The sequence below is a fragment of the Pinus tabuliformis genome, chromosome 8 (genome assembly GCF_031772625.1).
Source record: "Pinus tabuliformis cultivar Carrire ecotype Pingquan chromosome 8, CPIR1, whole genome shotgun sequence".
Classification (NCBI taxonomy): Eukaryota; Viridiplantae; Streptophyta; class Pinopsida; order Pinales; family Pinaceae; genus Pinus; species Pinus tabuliformis.
Genome location: NC_142294.1, coordinates 1,913,271,948 through 1,913,295,744, shown reverse-complemented (window position 1 = coordinate 1,913,295,744; position 23,797 = coordinate 1,913,271,948). Strand labels below are relative to the sequence as shown.

At 39.2% G+C, this 23,797-nt stretch overlaps 1 protein-coding gene across 1 annotated transcript in view; it reads left to right on the top strand.

Moving 5' to 3' along the window:
- Positions 1-23,797, top strand: part of NUDT3 (nudix hydrolase homolog 3) — a 587,520-nt gene that overhangs the window by 170,170 nt on the left and 393,553 nt on the right. The window contains exons 7-8 of the mRNA XM_089374741.1: positions 16,018-16,104; positions 16,303-16,409. Of these exons, the coding sequence (XP_089230867.1) occupies positions 16,018-16,104; positions 16,303-16,409 (194 nt within the window). The remainder of the gene's footprint in view (positions 1-16,017; positions 16,105-16,302; positions 16,410-23,797) is intronic.

The following is a 23,797-nucleotide window of genomic DNA, read 5'->3' as shown; positions in this document are numbered from 1 at the left end:
ATTAGTGAGGGAAGATTTCCTAAAACCAAAAGATTGCTCGCAGGAAGAGATATCATAATCTCTATCAATCCCACTGAAAAAAGTAATTATGTTAGTCCTATATGTGCTAACCAATTGGTGATTCCTGAATCAAATATAGTTGAAACAATTTTTGTTGACACATGTGACAAACAATACGACATAAGCAATCTACACCTAAGTATTGGAGATTATACTTTTACCTTGCAATTCACTGTGAAAACCTTATTTTTTGACGATAGTGACATTGTTTTGGGCTCACCCTGGATGGAAACTCTAGGGTCCTTTATTCTAAATACAAAAAAGAAGTTTTTGACATTTTCCCACAAGAAGAAGAAAATAATGCTCCAAGATGTTACACTAAAACCAAATCCAGTAACTTCAGAAGATATATCAGAGATTTCAAAAGTAATTTCTGAAGAAGGTAAAAAAGTATTACAAAATATGCAAAATGAAATTGACAAAATCATTGTTGACAAAATGAAGAAGTTTTTCGATTTAATAACCATAGTGAAAAATTACTGACGCAAATTAAGAAACTTAAGGATGATAAGAAGGCATTAAAAGATAAGTTAGAACAATTCACTCAAGAAGAAGTATCGAAATCTACAGTTGCAACAGTTCAAGTGGAAAATAAGGGAACAAATATCGATCCTGTGAATATGACTACTCAAGAAGACAAGTCAATTGAAGAAACGACACGCTTAGATGCTGCAGTTCAAACAATGAACATCCCAAGTGAATGTTCCATAACCAACTCAACAACATCTTTGCCAGAAGAAAATATAAAAATTGCCACATGCCCAATAAGGGAAAGTCAAACCAAAAAAGTTCCCTATCGACATCCGAATCACGAGATTAGACAACTCAACCAAGCTACGTATCGGGACCATTCAGACCAGAAACAACAAATTGGTGTTTCAAAGAATAATGACGTAACATCAATCCAATCTTATGCTAACAAGTTGTTACAAAATTCCAGTGATCACAATACTACAAAGAAGATTAATCTCGGATGGTCTGATCCCTTCTCAGTGCGACAATTTTGTTTGTCACTTAGAAGATCATATCAGCTTGTATCGACGAGGATGACTATTCCGAGAGAGAAAGATGTTTGAAGCTGAAAAAGAGATCAAGCCTTTTTCATTGACAAGCTTTGAGGACAAAGCTTTTTGAAGAAGAAGGCAATGTTACGAATAAAATATATAAATAATGTAAAATAATGTAAATGATAATAAGCATAAATAATTATTAGTTAATTAGTAATTAGGTTGAAGAGGCATGTCTAAATAGGACATGACTCCATGAAGAGACACTTGCTTGGTATATAAGCAAGCCTCTTGTTCTCATTGTAATCATTCATTATCATTCTTATTCTCATTCTATTTCATATTTAATATATAATATTTGTATCCTCATGGATATCTTTATATTCCAAGTTTTTTGGAGTAATTAATCTGTAGAAGGAACTTTGTTCGCTTCATATTTGTTGTAGCATGATTTTTTTTGGATGCTAGAGGTCATCTAGAGCGTATTTGTTGATGTATTTTCGGTTCAAAGATGGATTGCATTCGATGCTAATTTGGTTATGTGCAACCTTACGTGCTATATAAATGAGAACTTCTAATTTGTGGACCTGTGGTTGATGAAGATTATAACTACTAGATGAATGATTTTATATGGTTTAATCCACGTTCTTATGTTTTTCTATCACTATTTATCATTCTACATGCTTTTGTTGACATATATGCATCAAAATATATAAAAATATATATTATATAAAATTCACTTCCAAATTCACTCCTTACCTGGGAGATTTAGAAAATGCCGCTCCCCACTTCTGCTTCCCACTTCCAAGCAGCCTTTGCATCCATCATACACATCATGTTCTCGTGTCCTAGAGCCTCGAGCAGTAATACAAAGAAAAATCAAGCAAGGGCGAAAGGAAAATAAAAAGGGGTGATAAAACAAAGGTCGGGGTAACTCATCTATCCACGATTGCTCCCTCCTACATCTATACACCTAAGTATGTGGACATTCCTCATCATTGCCATCCTTGCACCCATGGAATTTGGCCTTGAGACCCTGGTGTCCCCATCCATTCATCATCATTCACATGGCACCAATCAAATGAAGGATGTACTAGGGAACTGTGTTTTCCTTTAGGGGTTGGGAACACCTAATAGGGTTGTTTATTACCCACTCCTACCTAGGGAGGTAACACTAAATTTGGAAAGGAAGCCCACTATGAAGTCTCAATGTGCCCTTGATAAACAAGCTTGGCTCATTTAGATGCACTGATGAATTATTGTATTTGATGGTGAGGATGCGCATTGGACATTGTATGTAATTGGAAGGTGGTTTCATCATGGGCTGGGCAACTTAATTGGGGCCCAAGTCCACCAGAGGATCATATTATGACCCCTAGGGGAAGCATTGAGAGCCATGGGATTCCCATCATGTGTAGAGCATCATTTCATGCCATGGGCATCCTCAACACCTTCAACAGTTTGCTCATTGCCCCACTTTATTCACGAGATGATGCACTTGGACCATTGTGCCCCAAACAACTTAGTAGTGATCACATGGTTTGGTCGCTGATCCAAGTCCCCGAGGAGGTTTGTCTCACCCCTAGGGACATGGGAGGGAAAGCTATATCATCAAATCGCTCAGTATTAGAGCATTACAGGGTATTCTATTATCAGGAGACCGACGAGACCAGTTTCTGTGCCCCAAACTCAATTTGGGGCCCCACATGATGACTTGCATGGAGAGTTAGGGGCTATCCCCTAGTTCATGATTTATGGAGCCCTCTCACACATTTTGGCACCAAGAGGACTCAACGTGGCCCTCCAATGGCCCTACATCAGCATGACGTCATCAATTCGGCTAGCATTTGGATGGCTAATTCATAATTTGTAAAAGCTACTTGGTCGACTTGTGACCAAGGCATGTATTTTGCACATTTTTATAATGTTAGGGGGCTCTTAGGCTAATAATTTGACCTACTAGGTCTCATATAAATAGAACTCAACTTCATTTGTATTGGATCATCATCACACTTGGATTCTTTCTCTTGTAAAGAACTCACATTTGTTTCTTTGGCTATTGGAGATCTTTTGGAATGCACTTTGACATTTGGAGCTAATTCACATCTTTCTTTGGAGCTATTTCTTGGATCTTGGATGGATATATTGCATGTCATCTTGTAAGTGCTTAATATTGATGGAATTTTTCTCTTGAATTTGTTTAAAGTATGGAATTGCTGCTCTAGAATATGCTAAATTTGTGCCATAATTGTTGAAGGTTGATTTTGGAATGGTTTCTACTAGAGTATTGTATATTTTATCCAATGTATGGCATGTAATGAATATTCCTAGTGGATGAATAACTTTGAATTCTCCATGAAACTCTATTATCTCTTGAAGTAGGTAAATGTTTGAAATTGGTACCTAGGGCATCAATTTCGGGCCTCCTTAGGGACGTTTTATCTCATCTTGAATATCCTAAGTCTCCAAGTCCTTGGTGGTCATCTCTAGTTTTCATCCTTAATTTTGCCTCGTAAAAGTCGGCCCTTTTAAGGCTAGGGCGAAAATCTAGGGCTTGCAGCGAAATTTTAGGGAGGTGATTTTTCGGGAATTCGAGAGCCTAAACATCAAGCTTGGGGTCTAGGCTACCTATGCTCCAAGTTTGGTGGGCATCCACTTGAGTTTCATCCATAAAATCTCTTACTAAAGGTGCCATAAAAATTTATGCACCCATATGTGCCATGTTTATTTATGAATATCTAAGTAGAAGGGACTTGAATCAAAGAAAAAAAGGTAAAATGGGAAATAAATAAAACGTCAAGGTGGTAAATCCAAGCTCAACTCTCTCTTAAATGCTAGTATAATCATATAATGGAGATTCCTAGCTCTTAAAAGCTACTTGGACCAGTAAAAGGGAACTCTATCATTGTATAGGTTGCAAGTTTGATGGTGTCGACATACTATAACTATCTATATCACTAGAAATTCATTGAACAATGTTACCAAAATATTTGATATCTTGAGTGATTTCAAATTGTTTGGAGTTTTTTTAGGTTGCTGATATTTTCCATATTTTTCATGTCCATGTTTATGCTTATTGAGTATTTTCAAGTTGATGATCCCTTTTGCAACACCAAGGAGTTTTTCCATTTTTTTGCGAGTTGATGATCCTATTTGCAACACTAGGATACTCAACTATGTGTGGATATGTTGCTGCTTGAGTTGAACAAAAATATATTACTACTAGAATGGAAGTGTCCCCTGTTGATTTGTTGCTCAACACTTGTCATGTACTGATTGTCTTGCATATTATTGTTCAAATAATGATACCACTACATGAGCTTATTCTTTCACGTCTCCATTAAAATGTGTTGGAAAAAATCATACAAGAAATTAATGTTACTAAGCCCGCCAAACATAACCAAGTGAATTATTAAGTGGTCAAACTCAACCTTTCATGCGAGTCCATTTTTTCATGGCGTGGTAAATTTTAATTTAGGTCCACTCTCTTTTTCCAAATTACAATGATTTGGGTCATCTTAAAATGGGAAAAAACCTTGGAGGGCAAAGTTCCATGGTAAAAAATTAAAACTCCCATTCATCAAGTGGAGTTATAGCTTTTGGAAAAAAGTCTTACTAGTTCAAGCACCAACTACACTGGAAGAGGAAGACCAGACCATTTATCTAGGAAAGGACCCGTTACCCGAACCGAACCCAGAGGGTATAGAATGGATCCTTTGTCTCTTCGAGTTCAAGAAAGAAAGGCTCGATAAGCTGATCCTTATGGAGCCGGCCCCCGAAGGGTATAGAATGGATCCTTTGTCTCTTCGAGTTCAAGAAAGAAAGGAGGTTTGTATTTCATTAGCTGAAGAGATCCTGTCATTAGTGGGAGAGATCCAAGTGGGGAGAAGGTTCCATTAGTAGGGATATTTGGTCAATCAAGAAGAAGGAAAGGAGATAGGAGAGAGGGTACTGGGATACAGCAAGGAGGGATAGGGCTTCTGGTTAGGAAGTTATCATGCTTGAGTGCACTTGCTCTCATAGAGTTCCCTTTCTCGGGCTAGAAGTGAGAGGTTAGGGTTGTGTTGTGTATGGGGAAGAATTTCCCTTGAAAAGGGGGTTGAGTTTGTACGTTTGGTCTAGAGTCATCTCAAGGAACCTAAGCAATCACTAGATAGGTCCACATGTGAAGCACTCAACTCTATGTTGATTTCTAATAGCATCGGATGTGCTCTAAGACACAAAATTTGCAGGGAGGCTTGGACACATGTATTCCACAATACCCAGAAATTGTTTTAGGAAATTCCACCAGGAATTAATTTTATTAAAATAATTAATTATTTTTATGGGTGCCTAAGTCTAAACTTAGAGAATTAAAATAATTAAAGGATATTAATCTAACTGTGGGTGAAACTTCTAGAAGAAGATGAGGATCAAGCCAAAATGATCTGAGCCATTGGTTAGAATCTAATTTGGGACGTTGGTTCTCAATAGAAGGAGTATAAGAGGAGGCTTGATGGGCATTTCGAAAACACATTGAGTGAGAGATTAGAGATCGAATTTCTAAAGAGAGCAATGCAACAGTTGCCAGAGAGATTCAAAGTGATTTCTTGCAGTGAGGGGCAGAGATAGTTCCGGTTGGAGAATTTCCTGTTCCGGGAATACATTGTAGAGGAGGCAGAGAGAGCTCTGGAATAGCTAGCCAAGAGGCTACGCTAGGCAACGTAGGCTGACGTAGTAGCAACGCAGAGCCTGTGAGGAGATCTGTATTTTGTTGGAGAGGTTGAGTTTTGGAGATGAGAGCCGGGGTGTGAGATCGGGAGGGAAAAAATCGAAGTCCAAAAGAAAATCGATCAGCAGGAGTGACACAGTCCGCAGAAGCTGTGACGGAGGGCCTACACAGAGACAACTAGGGGCTGGCCATTTTGTGGCTGGATCACTCAGGATCTCCAGTGATAGTGTGAGGTATATCTCACTCATCTCTTTGTCAGTCATATTCTCTGTATTGGATAGCTAGCAAAGCATCCAAAGATTGTATTTAGAAAAAAACTACTACTTAATAATACAAACCCCCAGCTGTTGCACCGGTTTTCTCGCATTGGGTTTTTCTGGGGACATTTGTCCAAAAATAACTGTGTAGATGTGTGTGATGTTTATTTCTCTCCCGTGCTGTATTTAGTTTCTGCAGTTTTTATTTGTGTAGGATGCAGTGTATTTTATTCGATATTTGCCGTAGCACACAAGTAAATTGGTTAATCGAATTAACAATTAGAAGAATTAACATCAGTTGCTGCAGTAGGAATCAGATAACCGATTTTTCACATGGTATCTGAGCACAAATCGTGAGCAGAAGAGCTCAGAAGCAGAAAGGAAGAGGAGTTCGAAATTACTGTAGAGGCAACAATTTGAAACCCTAGCAGGCAGCACAATCCTTGTGCCAGAAGGTCAAAATTTTGAGGAGGAACCGATTTCTCTGAGTGAGTTGACACAGAAATTCGATCCCCAGATCGAAGCTTTCGAGAAGCAGAAGGGAGCAACATATATTTTTCCTTGCATAACAGATCTTCAACTAGGACACAAATATTTTGCAGCAGTTGCTGGCAGAATAACGTCAGTAGGAGAGAGAGACACACTGTTGAGGGAATTCTTCCTCAGAGGACTTCCAACCTAGAAGTCTGATTTCTCAAGTGCTGAGCAACAACAGAGAGGAGCTGATCTACTAACTCCAACAACAAATGCGTAGGCTAGCCTGGCGCTGCGCAGAGGAGAGAGGAGGTAGTTCGATAGTTCGTTGGCAAAGATGGCAGCTAATGGGTTGCGAGATCAGGATGAGTTGGAGGGTGCATCCAATTATGTGATCTGGAAAGCTAGGATCTCATGCCTTCTGGATGAGCACGATCTCAAATCCTACGTCGACAGTGTGGTAGCTGTACCCGCGGATTCAGATCCGCTTAAGAAGTACAAGGCTGAGATGGCAAAGGCCAAACGATTAATCCTCGACTGGGTGAGGGATCACGTAGTCTCACATTGCCGACAAGGATACAACCCGACAGATGTGGGAAGCATTGGCCATGCTATACGAAGGATCTTTCGAGCAGCGAAAGATGTGCTTGGAGCAGAAGATGAGATCCACGCAGATGCAGAAGGGGGAACACATTGATCCATTGCTAATGAAGCATCAGGAGAGCCAAGACTCGTTGGCAGCTATGGGGTCAACACCTCAGCGTACTGCGATGGTGAGGCTGACCCTAAATTCAGTCTTAGAAGAATGGCAAGTGTTTGTCCAGAGCATCCTGGGCAGAGAGAGATTGTTAGATTGGGAAGGGATGTGGGCTGCTCTTCAGCAGAAAGAGATGAGGAGAGACTTAGTCAAGTGCAAACTTGATAGTAGTAGCAGCAGCAGTGGGACGAAGCCAAAGGAGGAGGATGAGAATGCAACCCTCACATCTAAGGGGCAGCAGGAGCAGCGGAAGAAGAAGAAAGATGTTTCGAAGATCAAGTGCTTCCGGTGTGGTGAACTTGATCACTACACTACACAATATCTTCTCAAGAAGAAGAACAAAGATGAGAAGCATGATCTGAAGGTTGCATCCGCACAGATCGAGGAGGAGTTTGCCATGATTGCCCAAAGGTGGGGTGATATAGAACTGTAGTTCAAAAGAACTACAGATGGACATGATCCTTGAGGAGTCCACCTCTTGGATCAATACCTTGCTACGGGAGCCCAGATTAGGAGTAGCAGGATGAACCAGTGTTAGTTGATGCAGAGAAGTGTCGGAGTGACAGTTGCAGTGGCTAAGAGCACCAAAGACTGAACAACGCAAAGCTAGAGTTGGCAGCAGTGCAGTTGACATAGAGCAGGGTCAGCAGCAATGCAGAGGCTTCGAAGGGTTAGCGCAGAGACTAGCAGTAGTTAAAACTCCAGCAACAGATGCATCATACTGAACACTTGTTTAGTAATTTTGAATTTTTTTTCGTTTGCAGTGCATATACAATGTTGGCAATGGTAGTGCAAGGAACAACACAGATGCAAAACTTATGAGGGTTGCAGTATGTTGATTTGGGGTAGCATCGGATGTGCTCTATGCCTCAAATTTTGCAAGGAGGCTTGGTCCCAAGTCTTCCAAAGAACCCATAAAGTGTTTTAGGAAATTCCACCCAGAAGTGATTTTATTAAAATAATTAATATTTTTAATGGGGTTCCTAAGTCTAAACTTAGAAAAATTAAAATATTAATGGGTATTAATCTGTTATGTAAAAATTAGTTAGATTAGGTTTATTAGTTAATTTTCAGTTAAATTAGACGAAAGGGCATGATCTTTCCCAAAGAGGTGTCCATGGCGGTATATAAGCCAGGAACCCCAACTGTAATCATCATCATCTGTAATTCATCATTTTAATAAAATATTTATATATCTATTTTTGCATATCATAAGTTTTTCGCTTCATTTGGTATCAGAGCAGTTCGGTCCTCTAGGTTGCTTAACCGGTGCACAGAGCTCGTTCTCCTATCCAAGTCTTTGACTATCGAAATTCGTCAACCTTGTTGTCGTATAATTGAAGCATTTTGCTCAATATTTGGGAGTTTCTCCTTTTCTCCTCCGTTTTTCTAGGCCTTTGGCCATATATATATATATATATATATATATATAAGTAAATAAATTAAAAAAAGAAGAAGAAAAAAAAATAAAACAAAAAAACAAAAAGGATACAAAATCTCATAAAAAAAGAAAAGTGGGTCTCAAAAAAGTATATATAAATTTTATATATAAATTAAAATTATATAATATATAATTTATAATTATATATAAAATATATAAATAATATAAATATAATGTAAAAGATAATAATCATAAATAATAGTTAGTTAAATTAGTAATTAGGTTGAAGAGGCATGTCTAATAGGACATGACTCTTCATGAAGAGACACTTTGCTTGGTATATAAACAAGCCTCTTGTTCTCATTTGTAAATCATTCATTAATATTCTTATTCATATATTTAATATATAATATTTGTATCCTCATGGATATCTTTATATTCCAAGTTTTCTGGAGTAATTAATTTTTAGAAGGAACTATGTTCGCTTCATTTGGTATGTGGATATCGGTATGGCTTGATGTTGATAGGGGTGATCCTGCCTTGACTACTATTGTGTGCTCGATTTCCCTATTAGGCGGCATCTTCATAGGTAGGTCTTGAAATACTTTTTCATGCTTCCGAATTAGATCTTGTATCTCTGGTATGCCAAGGATCCGGAAATAACGACAATAATCAATAACCTTCCCAACAACTCAAAATTTGAGTGGAAGAATGATATCCTATGGTATAAGGGAAGAATCTATCTAAATACAAATTCCAAGTTTAAGTTTAAGATACTCAAGGAATTACATGACTCACCATCAGCTGGACATGTAGGATTCTTTAAGACTTACTACAATGCACGTCAATCCTTCTTTTGGAAGGGAATGAATCGTGATATTCAGAAGTATGTAGCAGAATGTGACACATGTCAAAGGAATAAAAGTGAAAATATTACGACACCAGGATTACTTCACCCTTTAAACATTCCAAATCAGAAATGGGAAGAAATCTCGATGGACTTTATCGAAGGATTACCAGTATCTGAAGGCAAGGACAAGATTTTTGTAGTAGTCGACAGACTCACCAAATATGCTCACTTTATGGCAATAAAGAAGTCATACTCAGCAAAAGAAATCGCTGAAATATTTTGCAAAAATATATATAAGTTACACGGTTTTCCGAAAGTCATTGTGAGTGATAGAGATGCCAAGTTCAAAGGTAATTTCTGGAAGGAATTGTTCAGCCATATAGGAACCTACCTAAATATGAGTTCCGCTTATCACCCTCAAACAAATGGCCAAACAGAGGTTGTCAATAAATGTTTGGAGGCCTACCTACGTTGCTACACTACAGAAAAACAAAATAAGTGGGCTCAATGGTTACATCTTGCTGAGTGGTGGTATAATTCCATTTATCATACATCAACAAAAATGACGCCATTTCAAGCTCTATATGGGTATGAACCCCCGAAATGGAAGGATCTAGCTATTGTCCAGACAAATCTACTCGCTGTTAAAGATCAACTAGAAGAAACCCAAAAAATCGTCCAAATATTAAAAGAAAACCTGAATAATGCAAGGAATCGTATGAAGCAATAAGCAGACCATAACAGAACCGAAAGAGAGTTTGAAGTTGGAGAATGGGTATTTGTTAAGCTCCAACCATACAAACAATTATCCTTAAAACAGAAAGGAAAAAACAAATTGGCACCAAAGTTTTACGTACCTTATCAGATCAACAAAAAGATTAAGCCAAGTTGCGTATGGTTTAAGCCTTCCAGAGACAAGTCGTGTTCACAACGTCTTCCACGTATCTTGCCTTAAAAGGGCACTAGGTAACAATCAAACAACGCAAACAACACTTCCATCCCTATATGATGAGGGAAGAGTCGTTTTAGAACCAGAAGGTATTTTGTCTACTAGAGAAAGAAAGCTTCGATATCGTACTATCAAGGAATATCTGATCAAGTGGAAGGACTTACCCGAAGAAGAAGCTTCTTGGGAGAATGAAGCATTTTGTCAACAACATCCGTCGTTACGTATGCTTTGAGGACAAAGCATTCTTTCGAGAGGAAGGCAATGTTATGTAAAAATTAGTTAGATTAGGTTTATTATTTAATTTTCAGTTAAATTAGACGAAAGGGCACGATCATAAGATCATGCCCTTTCCCCAAAGGGTGTCCATGGCGGTATATAAGCCAGGAACCCCAATTGTAATCATCATCATCTGTAATTCATCATTTTAATAAAATATTTATATATCTATTTCTGCGTATCAGAAGTTTTTTGTTTCATAATCTAATCAAGGGTGAAACTTCTAGAAAAAGCCACGGATCAAGCCAAAACGATCTGAGCCTTTGATTATGATTTAATATAGGCTATTGGTTGTCCAACAGAAAGATATAAGAAGGGGCTTGAGGGTCATTTGGAAAACACAGAGAGAGATAGAGAAAATCGATTTTCTGAAGTGAGAAGTACTTAGGAAGAAAAATCGATTAAGGAAATCTCTTGCAGTTGAGGGGTAGGGATAGCAGCTTTTGGAGAGAGAGATTCTCATCCGGAGATGCATTAGCAGAGAGAGGCAGTAAGTGATCCAGAAGCCTTCACACAGAGGCTGACGTAGGGCGAGAAGGGCCACACAGAGGTAAAGAGAGAAAGTCGAAAATCAGAGCAGTGGGTCAATTTCAATAGCCGGAAGCTGGGGTGTGAGACCGGGAGGCTAAGAGTAGTGACTCTAGGCTTCTTATCGAATTCCCCGCTGGGTGACGCAGTGCCTGAAAGGGTTGACACTGGGACAATGTGGAGGCAGCACAGAGGTAGCGCAGTGCCTGCTAGGGGCATCTCATCCAGTAGCCAGAACAACCGAGACTTTTCTCAGTGATTGTGTGAGGTAAACTCACAAAGCTTCTGCCAATATTTCTCTCTGTAACTGAATAACCCAATGAGGTATTCAGTGATGTATTCAGATTTTGCTACCGCTTAATAAGAGTAAACCCTCAGAGCTGCTGCATCGGTTTTCCTGCATTGAGTTTTTCCAGGGACTATTTGTCCAAAAATAATCGTGTCCTATGTGTTGTATTTTTCTTTCTTGCTCAGTATTTTGTTTCTGCATATGTGTAAATTAAGTAAAGTCTGTAGATGTATTCACTTCGAAATTTACCATAGAAGATAGTAAATAACTTGTATGATTTAATCAAGTAGGAGAAGTAACACTAGTTTGCTGTAGTAGGTATTCCGACTTAGGAATTTTCACACAGTACAGATGCAGTGTTGGCAGTGGCAGTGTCAATAGCAGTATAGATGTAGGATTTGCGCAGCAGTTGATGGGCAATGATGTCAGACATCAACAGCACAGAGGGAGATGTTACAGAGAAGGGTGATGCTTTAGCCGGTTGCATTACTAGAGCACATTCCTCGCTAAGAGGGAGTGTTGATTTCTGGTAGCATCGGATGTGCTCTAAGCCTCAAAATTTGCAGGGAGTCTTGGACGCATGTATTCGGCAATACCCAGAAATCGCTTTGGGAAATTCCACCCGGATTCAGTTTTATTAAAATAATTAATTATTTTTAATGGGTGCCTAAGTCTAAAGTTAGGGAATTAAAATAATTAAAGGGTACCAATCTAACTGTGGGTGAAACTTTTAGAAGAAAACGAGGATCAAGCCAAAATGATCTGAGCCATTGATTAGAATCTAATCTGGGTTGTTGGTTCTCAACAGAAGGATTATAAGAGGAGGCTTGATGAGCATTTGGAAAACACATCGAGTGAGAGATCAGAGATCGAATTTCTAAAGAGAGCAGTGCAATAATTGCCAGAGAGAGATTCAAAGTGATTTCTTGCAGTGAGGGGCAGGGATAGTTCCGGTTGGAGAATTTCTTGATCCGGGAATACATTGCAGAGGAGGCAGAGAGAGATTTGGAAGAGGTAGCATAGAGGCTACACTGGGCAACATAAGCTGACGTGGTAGCAGCGCAAAGCCTGTGAGGAGATCCATATTTTGTTGGAGAGGTCGAGTTTTGGAGTCAGGAGCCGGGTGTGAGACCGGGAGGGAAGAAATTGAAGTCCAGAAGCAAATCAATCAGTAGGGGGAGTGACGCAGTCCCTAGAAGCTGTGACGCAAGGCCTACACAGTGACTACGCAAAGGTTGTGCAGAGACATCTAGGGGCTAGCCATTTCGTGGCTGGATTAGTCAGGATCTCCAGTGATAGTGTGAGGTATATCTCACTCATCTCTCTGTCAGCCATATTCTCTGTATTGGATAGCCAACAAGGCACCCAAAGACTAAATTTAGAAAAAACTACTTCTTAATAATACAAACCCTCAGCTGCTGCATCGGTTTTCCCGCATTGGGTTTTTCCGGGGAAATTTGTCCAAAAATAACTGTGTAGATGTGTGTGATGTTTATTTCTCTCTTTTGCTGTATTTAGTTTCCGCAATTTTTATTTGTGTAGGCTGCAGTGTATTTAATTCAATATTTGTTGTAGCACACAACAAGTAAATTGGTTAATCGATTTAACAATTAGAAGAATTAACATTAGTTGCTGCAGTAGGAATTGGGTAACCAATTTTTCACACTCTATAGTGACACATGTCAAGCTTCATGGTAATCACAACCATTAAACAAGTATCCAAAGGTGAGCCCTCCAAAAATATCTCCAACGTCATGTGCTCCTTCGGCTCCACCACATATGTAATGAAGATATATATTCAAACATCAAACAATAATAATAATAATAAAAGTGACATACCCTAACTAAATGACATGACCTAATGAAGGGATAGGACCTGTCAACCATTGTGAGTAGCTAGTGCCATAGTCACTTGGTTTACCACATTGAAGCTTGAAATTAAGATCTAGTTGAATCTGAAAACTTGGTTTGAAATTCGACAAACTTCTTTTTGATTTCAGTATGTGTTCAAGGGATTAACATGAAGAGGAACTTACCACTCGTTGCAAGCATCAAATAAGCGAGGTATGGGCTTGGAGTATGGAAGTAACCTAATTTTGTCCTTGTGTGAGCTTTGTTAGATATCTTTGTCTGCATGCAAGTTGTTGTGTTGAGTCGTTGACTTACTTTTGATTCTCCAATCTCTAACATTGTGCATGTTCCAATGTGGCAATATGCATTCAATTTGAACTTCCAAATATTGTGTAGGTTTGGGCTATAGGTTTGTAGCTTGTCTAAGGTTGGGTGGATAGTTAGAGTCCCAATCTTAGTTGCAAAATATCTTATAAGATAAATATTCTCTAGGTCTCTGTGCATATGATTATCATGTCTATGTTTATTGTGCTGAAATATGTCATGATAATGTTGAGTGCTGTTTTTCTGTATGAGTAAGGAATATTAATATCTTGTGTAAGGATTTAAGGAATGGTTCAATTCTTGTGGATATTTATGAGCTAGAAATTAACCTAGGAATACATGAGCATGAAGAGATGGGGATCTCTGTTAATGATTAAATAACTGCACTGGCATGTTTGGATAACTAGTCATTGTGTTGATAAATTGTTCATGTTAACAATAAGGAATGTGATCTCCTGTTTAAGAGCACTTATTGAATATTTTCCTGGGAATGGGTTTATCCTTGTTTCCATCTTGAGCCTGCAAATTGGTCTAAATGGACTGTGTATGAAGAGATGAATCAATCTATGTTAATCAACGAATACTTGCATCAACATGTTTTCGCTATCAGGCCGACATTTTCCCATATGCTCAGGAGGGATAACCTTGGAAGGACCTTCTTATACCATTGAATATCTATAGACCATGTGTCAATGGCCTTGGCGAAGGCCCTTATACGTGCATTAATAGTTACTACGTATGGGTTGAAATTCTTAAGTTTGAAGCACATGACTTCAGAAGGAAATGGCATAAACCCTCTTTGATCTTTTGACTAAGTGCCGTTGAGAGCTGAACGCTTATAGCCACCCACATGTCTCAGAGGTTTGGTACCCCAGAGATTTTGATGGAAGGCTGAGCAAGTCTCGCCGGGATCAAATGCTCGAGTTGATGTAGCAGTGGGGATGCTGTCAATGCTCAAAGAAAGACTATGGAAAATGGCACATTTCCCATACAATGAGAATTATGCAATTCGCAAGGGGCCTAGAGCCTTCAGTGGAACTGACAGTCACATGGCATATGACGTGGAGGGCATGATGAAGGTTGATGTCACCTTGACGCTTAGGACCGGTGTCGTCACCCCGGACCTTGAAGATTTTGGACTGAGGGCGTGGTAGAACTCTTGGGATTTAGGTCCCGGGGTGACTTGGCGCGTGGGGCCATTTAGTGGGGACAAGCACTGCGTGGTGTGAATGCGTTCATGTATAAGTCTAGGGTTGCTAACCTTATTGTAAGGCTATAATGCAACGTAGCCTGGAAGGTTGTCCCCGACAGTTTCAACAGGGGACAGTATTGGAACCAGCTGGGATCTCATTCCCAGGGTGACGTGGTCATAGAGGGCTCGTACTCGCGCACATCATATCATATATTATGCTAGAGTTTGGGGCCTTGTGATCCATTGAGAAGTTAATTCGTGACTTGGTATGAGCAGGTCAGCAGCTGCCACGTGGTATGATATGGTTCATGACTGGACAACCATGTGACTGCCACAGGGAAGGTTAAATGACGTGGCACTAGCTGATAGGCCATTTTTTTAATGGCCACATCTTTCGATCCGGAAGTTGGATTGAATCAAATTTTATATCGTTGGAAAGGTCTCGACGAGACAAATACAATGAAGTTTCCATTTGAAGTTTTGAAGAATTTGTAAAAGATCGAAAAATTTAGATCCCATTTCTACAATTGGACTTTGGAGGTCAGCTCAGGATAGTAACTGCCTCCTTCTACCCTTAGTAGGGGCTAGGGATAGTAGGGGGTATCTTACAATGTCATCAACAATCCAAGGAACCAAATGAGCACCCTAACCATCCAAAGCTCTTTGTGATGGAAATCATAAGGGTAGTCAAAACATTCACTACTATAGGCCTCATGCAAAATGAGGGTTAACACATAGGAAGATAAACAAGATAGAACAACTGTCTTGATGTTGAGAGAACATTTGGAGAATTGTATGGTACTTGCGCCTAGCATATTGATAACTTCTTTTGTTGAATGAGTCGATCAGTGGATTTATTCCCATAGAATTTTGAAATTTAGTTGAAGACATGGCAAATCACCTAGTTTGTACACTTGACTTTTACAATTTTAAACTAAATAGTTAATACAAATGGTAGTGGGCCCAAATTTTAATGTGCTTGTTACATTTGACATGTTTTGTTTCTTTTGATAAAAGTTGCTCTTTCAAAATTTGTTGTTTACTGTGAGGGATAGTTTTGGTTTATTATCCCAACAAAAAGCTGTCTCTAATGATGTTCATTTGAAATCAGTTAAGTGGACTTCGCCCTGGAGACAGAGAGGCTCTAATTCTTACTGTTAAAGCTGCCAAAATTTTGGATTGCATTTTTTATGAGCAGGTTGGCCTACTTAACAATCTTTAGATGCTGCTGTTTTATTTATTGATTCTTTATTTTCTTCCTTGTTTCTCTTATGCTTGCTAACCTTTTGCCTAGCTTGGAAATTTAAGTTACTGTTTGTCATAATATCTCTTTCATCGTTTCTTCGGTTAATATCTAAATGTGAATTGTTTCTGAGATATGAGCATATATGTTCAGGTGTGGTCTAGTAACCTAGAATTGAAGAACTGGCTGGAACAGCATTCAGAGGATTCTGAGCTTGATAAAGTCAAGTTTAACTACTATTTAATTAACAAGAGCCCATGGTATGAGGAATGCCTCATATATTTCTTTTGTTATTGGATAATTTGTAGAATTGCATCATTTCCATTGATTGTTGTCCACCCTTTTGTTGTGTACCCATGGTTATGATTTTTGCAGCAAAAAACATCTCTGCATGAATATTTGACCTCTATTTTACTGCTTTTAAAAGCGAGGGGTGATAAATAAAGTGCACATATTGGTCAGTTGGAATTCTATGTTTTTACTGTTCAAGGGGCTAACAGAATGATCTTGAGAATACTTGGGTCTCTGGTAACACTTGAGCAGAATAGAGACATTGAAGCAGCTCTTGCAGATCCTGTAAGCTACAATATAATAAGTGGTTACCTAATAAGTTTTGTTTTATGCTTGAATCCTGAATCTAACCATGTTCAAATAGAAGCAAAATGTCTCTATTTGAATCTTATGTGTTGTTTCACATTTTGATGACAAAGAATAGCAAGAGTCTTCTATTTGTGTTATTGTAACGTATCTGGCAGCTTGTGCACTTATGCCCAGGTTAATAGTAAGCATATCTTCTTTTATCATTTGTATGCTTCTTGCAGGTTTTGATGGACTTGAGTTGTATTTACTATTTACTTACGTCCGATAATTACTGTTCACTGAATTTCGGTTATCTTTGAGGAGTGGAATAGTTGAAGGGCTGTTTGCCATTTAATAGGGAAACCATATGTCTGTGCATAAGAGACAGTCTTATGCACAACTCTGTGAGATTCAATAGATGAAAATACCAACAGGCTATCTTTTTGCAAATAATTCAGAACCCTAACTGTTGGACACAACTCTTGTTGATGTTTGTAGCTCGGGCAGGTACTTCTGCACAGGCCTTGCGTGTAGGTCCTAGGCATGCAGAAGTCAGCCACATTCTCCTTAGAACACTTGCTCAAGTGTGAGCAAGTTGCTAATGTAATTGAGCCTAAGACTAACATAAGAAAAAACACATTTTATTATGTTGGCTTATTGGGCTAAAAGAAACTTAGGAAAAGTAAATAATTTACATTAGTGCTGTGAGAATCCATCCTAGGGTCCTCTAACTAAAAACTAAATTTATTTAATTTAAAGACAATAAGAAGGGAAATAACTTATTTATAACTCAACATTTATTGGATGACAATATACAATTAAAATTTATTTACAACATATTAAACAAGTAAGTATTTCATTGCAACCATTTACATAAGTAATCAATAAATGGAAGAATACTTGTTCCAGTAGCTTGGTTGAGATTCTTCTGACTTTGTTGGGATGCTCCTCTCGACTACCCAACTGACTTTACCTCCTAGCCAACTAGGGATGATTTCCTAGCCCAAGGAATCTCCAAAGGTTCCCTAACCCTTCGAGACCAAGTCCAACCAGATGTAATGTGTCCATGTTAAACAAACACTCTTCAGATCCAAGTTTGTATTCCCTCATTTATCTCTCCATTCTCTCCTTTCTCTTTCTCCACATTCCTCCTCCAAAACAAAATCCTCCAAACCAAAGCCAAGACCAAGGATTCTCCCCCTCTCCTCTCATCATCCTTCCCCTCTTATGTCTCTTCCTCCCATCCACCTCAACCACCTATCATTAATGTCATGACTACCCCCTCATCCTTTCATTTAGTATCCTTGATTTTTCTTACAATATATTGTTCAAAGTAGATTTGAGAAGACATTTTGGGAATAAAATATGGAAATTTAATTTATAATTAAATTGGAGAAGACCATATCTTCTCCCAAATAGATTTGAGAAGACACCTTGTGATATGGATATTTAATTTGGAAATTAATTGGAAAAGACCATATCTTCTCAAAACTAGATTTGAAAAGACACCTTGGGATATGGATATCTAATTTGGAATAAATGGGAGAAGACCATATCCTATCCAAAATTAAATTTGAGAAGACAAGTTGGGAATTAAATAATAACAATAACAAAATTTATATCAGTAAAATACAATTACAGTTTTACAAATGTAGGTATATACCAATATTTCTTGATAATTATAAGTCAATATTTTCAGGTAAATTAAACACTAATAAAAATTTGCATGATAAGATTAAGTAGGGCATTACATACACCCCTCCTTCAAAAAACTTCGTCCCGAAGTTAGAGTGAAAAAGATACAAGGAGTTCGAAAGAAGTTTGACAATAAGGCATAACAAAATAGAGAGAGAGTTATAGTAGTAAAATTAAGTAAGTCAGACAATGATACCACTTCCCATCAAGAGTCTCCAACTAATCTATATCCTCCTATCCTTCCTAACCTACTTTCGCTCCCACCTTGTCCATCCTCTGTTGCTATATACTATGGCATTGGCTATATCAATCTAACCATTGATAAAACCAATATGGCGGAAGCGTCAACTATATCGACCTAACTTCCCCAGCGAGCAACTGGCAATCGTCATCACACGTCTAGGGGAGCATGTCCATCACTACCCTCCCATGATTCCAGGTTTGGAGGTTACACAGTGATAAATACCTCCACCCCTCCTCACAACTAGGGTCAACACCCTAATATGAACCACACTACAACGCTGGTTGGATACTTGTCATTGAATAATCTAGTCAGGTAGTCTTTTCACCTACCATTTACATTTTACCTATGTCATAAGAGTGCATATCAAGTAGATACAAAATGTAATAGAACAATGTACATCATACATTTCCTTATTAGATGTCTCGACCTTCCCCAATGGAAGAGTAGATCTTGGTTATTATATAGTTCTTTCCAATCTGCAAGTTAGTTCTCATTCATGCATATATATAACAACAAAATATATATAAATAAGTGATCTTAAACATTATGTTATTAAATCTAGTATCCACATGTCAATTTTGTAGTTCATACTGGAAATACATCTTACATTAGATAAATCATAATTTCACTAAGTCATTCATTAGATAAATCATATCCACTTAAGCCATACATGAAACAACAATAACTCTGATAAGTCATGCACTAGATAAATCATAACCAAGTAAGTCGTACATTAGGTCATACATCAAACATTTCCATCATCAATACCTAATCCATCTAATGATTTATATAAGTAGTTTCACCTGTCCAACTAAATGCATCAATATTACATAGCGTTCATAAATAAATAACATGGAACTGCAAATAGAGCCTTAGCATAGGTAGCTATCTAAGTCAAAATGGGCATCATAGATGCTCAAAAAGTGAGGGGTAGTCACGACGTATAGTCTCTACATCCTCCCAGGTAGCAGATCTTGGGCTATACTTGTCCCACTAGACCTTAACCTGGTCCACCATGCGGCGTCTGAGTTGTCGAACCCTATCATCCAATCCGGTTTGTGAGATTCATCAGAAACATAATGTCGTAAAATAGATACATGAAAAACATCATGAGTTTTATGAGAATGGGGTGGCAGTGCAAGACGATAGGCAACTGGTCCAATCTTCTCCTTGATCCTAAAAGGTCCTATAAACCGAGGTGACAACTTTGTCCCTTTCCCAAATCGAATGGTGCTTTTGTTGGGTCGGATACGAATAAAAACTTGGTCTCCTACTTCATAACTTCGATCAGTCCTATGTGAATAAGCATAACTCTTCTATCTATCTTGTGCTTCCTTTAACCTTCGTCGAATATTCATAACTTGTTTTTCCATTTCTTGAACTAATTCTGGCCCAACTATTACTCGGTCCTCCAACTTTTCCCAACTCAATGGCGTCCTACATGGCCTCCCATATAGAGCTTGATAAGGAGGCATCCCGATTGAACTGTGGTAATTGTTATTATAGGCAAACTCTACCAATGGTAAGTACCTTTCCCACTGAGTTTGATTATCCATGACGTACATTCTAAGCATGTCTTCCATAACCTAATTTACTCTTTCAGTCTGCCCATCTGTTTCTGGATGATATGTAGTGCTCAGGTTTAATTGAGTCCCTAGTGCTGACTGCAAACTTGTCCAAAACCTAGATGTAAATCGAGAGTCTCTATCAGAAATGATCTTTGTGGGTAACCCATGTAGTCGAATAACTTCACTTATAAAAACTTGTGCCACATCAGTAACATCGTAAGTGTCTCTTACTAGGATGAAATGGGCACTTTTGGTCAATTTATCAACTATAACCAATATAGCATTGTGCCTCTCTGACGTGAGTGGTGTTAGAGTCGGTCTAGTAGCCCTCCATCAGCGATCAAAGCTCTTTGCATTTGCATAAGTAGGTGTCTCATCAGTGTCATCTTATTGCATTCCATTAGGCATGCCATAACCCTGATGGAGGAGCTTGTGTCTTTATTCCCCTCTTGGCATTGCTGGATCCAGTTTGTTTCAGTCAATAAAATTCTTTACAGGGTCATTGGTCTTGTCTTGAAGTCAAGGTCCTAGGTTTAGGGTTTAGTCCAATTTTGTCTTTTGAGGTCATGTCTTTTAAGGTCAATAAATGCCCAGCAGGCCAGAGGGATGTCCAGCAAAGCATCACTTCAAATGATTTCATATTGTATAGCTAATTTTTACCTTGAGTTCAAAAACCCTGTTTTTTGAAGGCAAGGTCATTTTCTCTTTTTTTTGTAAGAAATTGTAAAAAATTCAAACTCTCCAGAAGTTGGCATGCAGCCTTGGTCTCTTTTGCCAAGACTTCTCAGAAGCTATCCCTGCAAAAATTTTCAAGAAATGCATCATTTCAACCAATTTCATAACAAAAGAAAACCACAAGTCAGCAGCAATTAGTTTTAAAAAGTGTCATTGCATAAACATTATAAAGTGGGTTTGAGGGGAAATAAATTTAAATCAAGCTTATAAAAGCCCCTCTCTCCTCATTTTGTAATTCTTTTGTCTCCAAGACTCCAAGAGCAAGTGTGAAAGGCGATTTAGTGTGAAACTGGGCGAATTTGGTGACTGCACCTGCGCGCTACGCATCAGGGCCTGCACGCTATGCGTTGGGCGCGCGCTACGTGTCAGGGCAGTCTCTGCAGTGCAAAAATTGGTCGGGCGCTACGCGTTGGGTGCGCGCTACGCGTTGGGTTTCCACCTTCAGAAATTTGCCAGTGAGCCACAAATCGACTTCTTCCTCCTCAATTTCTTCAGGTAGGCCTCAAATCATTGAAGTTTTTGCTTTGTAAAGATAACATGAGCGTGAAAATGGGTCAAATGCCATCAAGTTGAAATAGAAAATTCATATGTATTATGTTTAAAAAATTCAAATGCATGTGAGCTAGGGTTTTACATTTGCTGCCCAAGGTCATCCTTTTTCACTCCCTCATTTCCCCACATTCCCATTATCCCCTCCCTTGTCATTTTCACCTAATCTCCCTAACAAAAAAAATAAAAAATCAAAAGCCCTAAAACCCTACCTATCCCTAAAATTCAATAAAATCTCCCTAAACCCTACCTCCTATCAAACCCCTGCAAATTATGATTATGTGATGATGTATATGTCACAATTCTTTCCCTAAATTCCCTTTTATATATATATATATATATTCCCTAAATCCCCTCAAAAGTCCCCCTCCCTAACATCTCCCTTGTGTTTTTTGTCCCCTTGGAGCAACATTCAAACAGTCAAAACAGCAGGTCATTTGAGCAGAAGCAGCAGTACATTTCAGCCATTTTTCTCTTGAAACCATGTCAGAAACCGAAACAGATTATGAGCAAAGTGATGACCGTGAGTCAACACCGGAGGTTGAGGTGCCAAGGAGGCCTCACAGGGGTGGTAAGGGTGGTCAGCATGTGAGAGAGGAGCCCACCTCTTTGGCCTATTTGCAAGCTTGTCCACTTGCAGTCACATGTTTCCGTCATCAATCATGCTATGAATATTGCGAGAGAATTTCCCAAATTTAGCACCACAGGGAATTGGTCCGCTTGTTTGTTTTGCATTTGCACAACGGGCATGTGAATCTTGCAGGGGTGGATTTTACATTGTCACCTGAGGTTGTTGCTCAAGCAACAGGGATACCCAATGTTGGAGAAGAGTGGAACAAGCGCCAGCTGTTGGACAGATTCCAGTATGAGCCCTACATTAAACCTGTATATATGAGGCACCTAACTGGTGTATTTCCTTTCAGATTCTTGAGGGATGAGTATGCACCCTTGATGAGGCTCATCATTCGCTATTTCACCTGTGAGGGCAGATTTTCACGTTTGTATTCGTACCATATCCGCTTGTTGATGCATTTCACACGGGTACGGATGATGAACATACCATTTTTCATGTGCCGGAATATTGAGAGGATGGTGCCCTTGGTGCAGAGAAAGAGCCCAGCACAGCAACACAGGAGCATCTACCATTATCCTTTGATCAAGATTGTGGTCATGCATCAGTTGGCCCAGCAGGGTATTCCATGGGAGGATTTCATCTCTCGAGATTTCTTCACAGCGCCACCACCCTCTGAGGTTGTTCATGAGGAGGGAGGACCTTCACAGCAGTATAACATCCCTGAGCCTAGACATGTCAGCTCCCCTCCATTGGTCACATATCAGAGAGGCCACAGGGCCTTATTTGCATCAGCTCGGCGAGTATTTTCTCCACATCAGGTGGAAGGGGTCTCACTTTCTTCATCAGCACCGCGAGTGTTATCTCCACACCAGGTGGAAGGGGCCTCGTTTCCGACAGCAGCACAGGTATGAGAGAGGGGCAAGCAGCCCATGATTGAGGAGGGATTGTCAGGTGATCCAGATATTGACATCATTGATCTTGACACCCGTTTTCCTAGCTCGGAGCTTAAGGAGATCATTCAGCAACGGGAGGATGAAAATCGCTTGTTGCAAGAAAAATTAGAGATGGCACAATGGACAATCACATATTTAGAGCAGCGCAACAAGCAATTAGAGGATGAGCACACTCTCGATGAGTTGCGGAGGATCCATGAAGACCGCGACTTGGCTCGTAAGAGACCCGGTGATTTGGTACCCATTGAGCGAGAGGCTATGCTTCTTCTGGTCAATGCTCATTTGGAGAGGTTGCTGGCCAAGGCTAACAAAGATAAGGACATGCTCCGGAACATGAAAAACCATTATTGGGCTCGAATGCACGTATGTAAGGCAAAAATGAAGGTGCTCAAAGGACGGTTGGCCAAGGCACTAAAACGAAGAAAAAGGCCTGATCCCCTCCACATCTTGGCTGAGGCTTCCTTGAAGGAGCATGGTGCTAAATGACTTACCTTCTGCACAAATTTCAAAAATTTTTGAGCATTTTTGGTCATTTGTGAATTTTTTGGGCAAAAAACAGGCTTTCTTCCCCAACGCGTAGCGCGCCGCGCGCTACCCTGAAGATGGGCAACTCCTTTTCATGAAAACTCAACATTTTTGGATTTGTCATGCAAAAATACACTTGCTCAGCAATTGCCAAGAGATTCCATCAAGTTTTGAGCCTCCAGAAGGTCAAAAAACAAGCAAAAAATGACTTTCTGCCACTTTTTTG